The sequence below is a fragment of the Phyllobates terribilis genome, unplaced genomic scaffold (genome assembly GCF_046119375.1).
Source record: "Phyllobates terribilis strain yellow unplaced genomic scaffold, ASM4611937v1 Scaffold_36__1_contigs__length_13169755, whole genome shotgun sequence".
NCBI classification, from domain to species: Eukaryota; Metazoa; Chordata; class Amphibia; order Anura; family Dendrobatidae; genus Phyllobates; species Phyllobates terribilis.
In genome coordinates, this window is record NW_027362796.1 from 8,521,023 (window position 1) to 8,529,148 (window position 8,126).

At 45.4% G+C, this 8,126-nt stretch overlaps 1 protein-coding gene across 1 annotated transcript; it reads right to left on the bottom strand.

Moving 5' to 3' along the window:
• Nucleotides 1–99: 99 nt before the first annotated feature.
• Nucleotides 100–1,969, bottom strand: LOC141182907 (gastrula zinc finger protein XlCGF66.1-like). Its single transcript, XM_073661017.1, has 4 exons — nt 1,824–1,969; nt 1,515–1,694; nt 1,309–1,432; nt 100–104 (listed from the first exon to the last, which is right to left on the bottom strand). Exons 1-4 carry the CDS (start codon nt 1,899–1,901, stop codon nt 100–102), a joined length of 387 nt encoding a protein of 128 aa, XP_073517118.1. The 5' UTR covers nt 1,902–1,969.
• Nucleotides 1,970–8,126: the final 6,157 nt, after the last annotated feature.

Sequence of the window (8,126 nt, forward strand, 5' to 3'; positions counted from 1 at the left end):
GCATTATGTTTTCATCACTCAGTGCTCATGATTTGCGACAGTTTGACAGCTTTAATACATGTGAGGAATGCCTAAGAAACAGTCATTCTTAACATGTATTCAAGCTGTCAAACAGTCACAAATCATGAGCACTGAGTGACGAAAACATAACGCCCGAGCACAGCTGAAGATACTCGGGAAAACACCTGAGCATGCCCGTAAAGCTCGAGTAACGAGCATTCTCGCTCATCACTATTAAAGATATATCATGGCACAGGAGTAATTTTTTTTTGTTTAGTTTATCACAATCTGGTTTGAAGTTAGTCAGTTTTAACAGAAATTGAAAAGTCGGGATAAAGGGAAACTCTGTTGTTATTGTACAGAAATTCACACTTGGCCGTCACTGCACATTTAATGTTGTCGATCATAAAAGTGAAGTTTGGCCAGAAAGAGTGGACCTGGTCTTGTAGGGACCATATGAGCACCTTCAGCAGCACAGAAGGGAGAGAAGGAAGATTCATCCAATAAGATATCAGGGTTCTAGGAAGCCAACACCATCATTACCCTCCGCTTTCTCTTACAGGACCATCATAATATTTTTCTTCAAGTGATTTTCTGGCTTTGTGGTTTACAGATCTGGGCAGGTAACGTCTCCTAATCACAGGGAGTAGGTAGATCCTCCAGGTTGTAAGTTCTATGGAAAAGGGTTTCAATGCCCAAAATCATTTGAACAGTTTTGGGTGGGGGAGAATGTTGTGGTCTAGAGGCAAAATGGTGATCACACGATTGTGATACGGCCGGACTACACAACCGATAAAGCGGCCACAGCTGGTGACTGAGAAGAATCTGTGACTTCTCTGCATTTAGTGGTCAGTACTCACCTGGGTAGTGATATGTAGGAATCTCCTCTTTACACCACTCATCACCCTTTACATATGTCTCTGTAGTATTAATATGGGTCAGATCTTCACCCTGAAACAAATATTGTAAAAGTCACAGACAGATGGAGAAGTCACATCTATGATCAGCTCTAATCCTGCCATCTCCACCGCATATAATACTGGTGGATAAAACAAGACTGAACACAAGACCTTCACAGCCGTCTACACATCATAGAGGAGATCTCATGACATCTTCTCTGCATCTACCTGATGATCCTGAGGAACATTGGGATCTTCTTGTTTACAGTCCTGTGGAAGAAGAGGACGGGGACATCTCTCTGGTGTTGTCCTCTTACTGGATAGATCTGGAGGAAACACATACAGGGACTGAATTCATTCTTTACATACAGATAATTATAGGCCGTGTGTATTTAGTCCTGTCTATTACCTGGTGATGTGAGGGGCTGGGGAACCTCCATCATGACGTCCTTGTACAGATCTTTGTGTCCTTCTAAATACTCCCACTCCTCCATGGAGAAATAGACAGCGACAACCTGACACCTTATGGGAACCTGACACATACAATGATACAGTCATCCCCCGATCCCTTCATAGTGCTATTGTATAATGTCCCAGCATTCCCAGCAGTGTCACCTCTCCAGTCAGCAGCTCAATCATTTTGTAGGTGAGATCTAGGATCTTCTGGTCATTGATGTCCTCATGTATCAGGGGGTGAGATGAAGGCCCTGAGTTTGGGCTGAGGGGTCTTTCCCATCCCTCAGACACATGGACCTGACAGCGCTCACTAGAGGTCTTCTTCACTACTGTGTAATCCTGGTTATGGAGAGAGACATTAATAAATCTCAGTACAGACATTTTCAGAGTCCTCACCTCTCCAGTTCTGCCCATCTGTTATTCCCATAGATAAGAATGATGTAATGTGACGTCATCAGAATCTCTCACCTCTCCAGTAAGCCGGAAGAGGATCTCTAGGGTGAGGTGTAATATCCTCTCCGCCATCTTGTCTCTATCCATATCCATCTTTCATGGGTTCATAAGGAAAATTCTCTTAAATAGAAGATCTTCACTGAGAGGATCCGATATTGTAGGGACCTGAATGAGAAGAAGATGAGCAGATGTAACGTCATAAAAATCCTGTGTGATAATACAATTACTGGAGATAATAAGGGGAAACATATGAGGAGATATATTATTTTACAGTATTTAGTTTTCTGCTTTACATCTACTAATAAAACCGATATATTTTAGGCCACAGACAACAAGCAGTTTCTTCCTTGGAGTCTGTAGCTGAACACGTTTCTCAAAGACTCATCTTCCATAACGCTAATTCTCGTCTCATTTACCGACACTACAATCGGCATTAGCAATACTGCAGGAGATATTCATTACACGTAACATGAGAAATAACTACTTCATGATGAGGATGACATCTTCATCTTCTACTACGGCTCTAGAAACATATTTAGCCAGATTTCTTCACTGACTACATCTCCACCAGCCGTCTATATGAATGTTTACCGTCTTCCCCGGACTGTAATCTTCTATCACGTTAGATCTCATGTCTAATTCACACACAGAAGTTTGAGGCTTTGATACACGGCAAGGTTTTTAATATTATACAGAGTAGGACTATTCCGAATAGGTTCACCTTGCCATGGTAGCTTTCATGCTATTTTTGATCAAAAACAGTGTTGCTAAGAACCCTATTTTATTTAAATGCACTTTTGCTTTTTATTTATTTACAGCAGGGTTTATGATCATTTTTCTTCTTATAGTTTTTTTTCTGATTTATGGCCATAGTAAACATGCATTTATGTGCTGCATGGATACCAACTTATACCAAGCTCAAATTCTGTGTTTTTTCACGGGCACCATAGTGGCCCTGTGGGCTGCTGATATGGATGATACACCCCTAACTATCCAACTATCATATGGTAAAAATCTCGTAGGTCCTGGATTTATTAGTATCTGCATGAAGAATGGGGCTAAGTGAGTATTTATTAAAGGGAATCCACTCCACCGACTACCCCACGGCCAGCAAGCATCAGAATCTTCACTGAATAAAAAGCCATTTCACAGCAAACAGACCTCTAATATGAGGCATTCAGGTACAGTACAGACCAAAAGTTTGGACACACCTTCTCATTTATAGATTTTTCTGTATTTTCATGACTATGAAAATTGTACATTCACACTGAAGGCATCAAAACTATGAATTAACACATGTGGAATTATATACTTAGCAAAAAAGTGTGAAACAACTGAAAATATGTCTTATATTCTAGGTTCTTAAAAGTAGCCACCTTTTGCTTTGATGACTTCTTTGCACACTCTTGGCATTCTCTTGATGAGCTTCAAGAGGTAGTCATCGGAAATGGTCTGCCAACAATCTTGAAGGAGTTCCCAGAGATGCTTAGCACTTGTTGGCCCTTTTGCCTTCACTCTGCGGTCCAGCTCACCCCAAACCATCTCGATTGGGTTCAGGTCTGGTGACTGTGGAGGCCAGGTCATCTGGCGTAGCACCCCATCACTCTCCTTCTTGGTCAAATAGCCCTTACACAGCCTAGAGGTGTGTTTGGGGTCATTGTCCTGTTGAAAAATAAATGATGGTCCTACTAAAAACAAACCGGATGGAACAGCATGCCGCTGCAAGATGCTGTGGTAGCCATGCTGGTTCAGTATTCCTTCAATTTTGAATAAATCCCCAACAGTGTCACCAGCGTCGGGTTCACCTTTTCTGCGTCACACAAAGACACGGTGGTTGGAACCAAAGATCTCAAATTTGGACTCATCAGACCAAAGCACAGATTTCCACTGGTCTAATGTCCATTCCTTGTGTTCTTTAGCCCAAACAAGTCTCTTCTGCTTGTTGCCTGTCCTTAGCAGTGGTTTCCTAGCAGCTATTTTACCATGAAGGCCTGCTGCACAAAGTCTCCTCTTAACAGTTGTTGAAGAGTTGTGTCTGCTGCTAGAACTCTGTGTGGCATTGACCTGGTCTCTAATCTGAGCTGCTGTTAACCTGCGATTTCTGAGGCTGGTGACTCGGATAAACTTATCCTCAGAAGCAGAGGTGACTCTTGGTCTTCCTTTCCTGGGGCAGTCCTCATGTGAGCCAGTTTCTTTGTAGCACTTGATGGTTTTTGCAACTGCACTTGGGGACACTTTCAAAGTTTTCCAAATTTTTCGCACTGACTGACCTTCATTTCTTAAAGTAATGATGGCCACTCGTTTTTCTTTACTTAGAATTTGTATTATGGCAAGAAAAAAGCAGCTAACAGTCTATTCAGTAGGAATATCAGCTGTGTATCCACCAGACTTCTGCACAACACAATTGATGGTCCCAACTCCATTTATAAGGCAAGAAATCCCACTTATTAAACCTGACAGGGCACACCTGTGAAGTGAAAACCATTTCCGGTGACTACCTCTTTAAGCTCATCAAGAGAATGCCAAGAGTGTGCAAACCAGTCATCAAAGCAAAAGGTGGCTACTTTGAAGAACCTAGAATATAAGACATATTTCAGTTGTTTCACACTTTTTTTGTTAAGTATATAATTCTACATGTGTTAATTCATAGTTTTGATGCCTTCAATGTGAATGTACAATTTTCATAGTTATGAAAATACAGAAAAATCTTTAAATGAGAAGGTGTGTCCAAACTTTTGGTCTGTACTGTATGTATAGATTCACATTTCTATTACTTGTATGCCAATATTAGAGGTCAGATAAGTCCCAGGGGGTGATAGATTCCCTTTAATCGGCCATGGGGTAATCATAAAACCAGATATGTATCAAAGTATTGTAAGGTGGCTAATGGTTGCGTAGTCGATGGGAGATATGTGTCACAGAGATGGCTGGTCTCTGTGATGTAACTCGGAGTGTTTCTCTAGGGCACATAAGCACTAAGAGGATCGTTTGGTGCACCTGGGAGATGGGTTACGGGTAGCTAGGAGAGAATGGGCAGGTCCAGCTACCCACATACCTCACCTCTGGGTGTGGTTAACAGCCTATAAAATGGAGGCTGTTGTTTGGCACATGGTTTGTGTGTTTGGACAGAGAAGGCCTCCTGTGTATGTTTGTCTTCAGACCAAGCCAGGACACTAGACGCTACCCCAGCTTGTGTACCACACAAGCCTGACTGAGCAGAGACCTGCTAAGGACATTTACTTTGTTTGCCTGATCTAAAGGCTATTTTCTTTTCTGTTTGGCTTCTGGGTTTATGAAGCAATAAACCCACATGAACTTTTAAAGGAACATGCCTCCTGTTTTCCTCCCATCGCCACCCAAGTGAGTAAAACCTCTACAATTGGTGTTAGAGGTGCGAGCAATGTTCCCAGCAGAGACGCGTGACTGCTACAGGATGGACTGCATGCCCTGGGTGAAGTCTGTCGCAAGCCAGCAAGCATCCCCAACAGGCTGTTACAGCAGATCCAGCAGCACTAGCAGGAACAATGGCAGCAGATGCAGCTTCTGGCAACCGCCATCCAGGGCATGATGAGTGCTCCAACCCCAGGTCCGACTGATGACTCCCATGTCCGGAAGGCGGTATAACGGGCTTTGCAGAAAATGACCCCGGGGGAAGACGTTGAGGCCTTCCTGACGGTGTTTGAAAGGGTCGCCGAGAGGGAGGAATTTCCGCAAGAGCAGTGGACAAAGGTACTGGCGCCATACTTGACGGGAGAGCCCCAGAACTACGCCTAGTAGGCTTACTATGATTTTGCTTTGCAGGACACCCTATTTAGCTTTGCATAGTACGTCCTATTTAGCTTTGCATAGTACACCCAAAAGGTGTACTATGATTTAGCTTTGCAGGATGCCAAAGAGTATGGCAAGCTAAAAACTGAGATTCTCGCGCGCTTGGGGGTGACAATGACTATCAGGGAACAGCTGGTTCGTATCACCGGAACAAACCACCTCGCTCCCAAATGTTTGACCTGTTGCACCTGGTCCAGAAGTGACTGCAGCTGGAGTCCTCAATGCCTGCGCAGATGGTAGAGTGGATGGTGATGGACCGGTTTGTGCACTCCCTGCCGAGGCCCATACAGCCTTGGGTTGCTCAGGGTGACAAGGTCCAAAGGGACGAGGGAGGTGGTGCCCAAGGTCCTTAAGGGTGATGTTGTTTGCTGGAGGTGCCACGGTCCAGGCCATATAGCCACCTGTTGTCCCCTGACCCTTGAGCCGATGGACTGCAGTATAGGACACAGTTGTTCATATTAAGTTTATCCAGCCAGCAGTGTGAACTGTCCACCCAGCGAGGGGCCACAAGCATGTCCCGTGAAGGTGAATGGATGGGAGGTAACAGCACTACTAGACTCGGGGAGGGAAAAAAGTCGGCGTTCGGTGCATTCATAGTGATGCTAAGGACAACCCATGGCCAGAGTGGACATTGAAACGGCCCACGGTACGGAGTCTCACGAGGTCGGCATCATTCTGGACTTGTTGCACCCTATTATTATAGGCTGGGACTTTTGTATGCTTTGGGATCTGTGGGGGAAGGGTTCTGGGTTCGCTGGCTCAGATAAGAAAACAGTTAATCCTAATGAGGTATCACCACACCCAGAGTCAGACAGGTTTCCCTTTTGTGTCCTTGTGGGGGATGAGGAGGTGGTGCCCCCTGTGTCTGCCATTCCGGAGTTAGGGGTGACCAGCGAGAATTTTGGGTCTGCCAAACATAGGGACCTAGCTCTGAAGGAAGCCTTTAATAATGTCACTGTTATAAATGGGGTTGCACAGGAGCTGAGGGTAACACAAGGTTTCCCCATTTTATGATGAGTGGGGAGTTGTTGTACCAGGTCAAGAAAGTGAGGGAGGAGCGTGCAGAGCAGTTAATAGTGCTGGGCCCGTTTAGACGGAAGGTGTTGGACATGGTCCATTCACATGTCTTGGGGGGACATCTGGGAGTGGAAAAAATACAGGAACAGATCATGCAAAGGTTCTATTGGCCTGGATGTCACCGGGAAATATTTAAGTATTGCAGGTCTTGTCCTACGTGCCAGTTAACCGCCCCCACCTCTCACTTTCAAAGTCCCCTCGTGCCATTGCCCATTATTGAAGTGCAGTTTGAAAGAATTGCTATGGACTTGGTCGGTCCCCTGGTTGAATCTGCTCGTGGGCATCAATATATATATTGGTTATCCTGGTCTATGCCACACGCTATCCTGAAGCGATTCCACTGAGAAACTCATCCGCAAAGAGTCTAGCCCGTGAGTTGGTCCATGTCTTTTCATGAACAGGCTTACCAAAAGGGAGATACTCACCGACCAGGGAACTCCCTCTATGAGTAAGGTGATGAGGGAGTTATGCAAAGCCCTTCAAATCTCCCAACTGAGGACTTCAGTATACCATCCTCAGACAGATGGCCTAGTCGAAAGGTTTAACAAGAATCTGAAGAGTATGCTGAGGAAGGCCATAGAAGGGGATGGAAGAGACTGGGACTGTCTCCTACCTTATCGGTTGTTCTCTAACCGAGAGGTTTCACAGGCCTCTACGGGGTTCCCGCCATTCAAACTCCTGTATGGCCTACATTCGCGGGGTTACCTGGATGTCACAAAGGAAACCTGGGAAGCCGAGGTCACGCCCCACAAGAGAGTCATCGAGCACGTTGCTCTGATGCAGGAGAGGATTGCGAAGGTGATGCCCATTGTAAAAGAACATCTCCTCCAGGCACAAGAAGCTCATGCCAGAGTCTACAACCAGTTAGCCAGAGTGAGGCAATTCAATCCAGGAGACCGAGTCCTCGTGCTAATTCCTACGATGGAAAGCAAGTTCTTGGCCTAGTGGCAAGGGCCGTATGAAGTGGTGGAAAAAGTGGGTGAAGTGAACTACAAGGTTCATCAACCGGGACGATGTAAGGCGTACCAGATATACCACGTCAACCTCATCAAGCCGTGGCAAGATAGAGAGGCTGTGGAAGCTCCATGCTTGCTGGGCAAGCCAGAAGGTGACGTTGGAAGAGTCGCAATAGCGGAAACGCTAACGAAGGCCCAGAAACAACAGTGTCGGGAGTTGATACAGAAGAACAGGGATCTGTTCTCGGAATTGCCGGGACGCACAAGTGTCATAGAACACGAGTTTCTGACGGAGCCTCATGTGCGGGTAAACTTGAAGCCCTATCAGATACCTGAGGCCCGACGAGAGTTGATCTCCAAAGAGGTAGCTTGTATGCTGAAGCTCGGTGTCATTGAAGAATCCAAGAGCGATTGGTCAAGCCCGATCGTCTTGGTCCCAAATCCCGATGGTGAGTGG

What these genes read in the sequence shown, in the direction of transcription:
- LOC141182907 (XM_073661017.1), bottom strand. Translation starts at nt 1,901, where the DNA reads ATGGATATGGATAGAGACAAGATGGCGGAGAGGATATTACACCTCACC. An exon ending in TCTTCCGGCTTACTGGAGAG is followed by an intron (nt 1,695 to 1,823) that starts GTGAGAGATTCT and finishes CTCCATAACCAG; the next exon opens with GATTACACAGTAGTGAAGAA. An exon ending in TTGAGCTGCTGACTGGAGAG is followed by an intron (nt 1,433 to 1,514) that starts GTGACACTGCTG and finishes TGTATGTGTCAG; the next exon opens with GTTCCCATAAGGTGTCAGGT.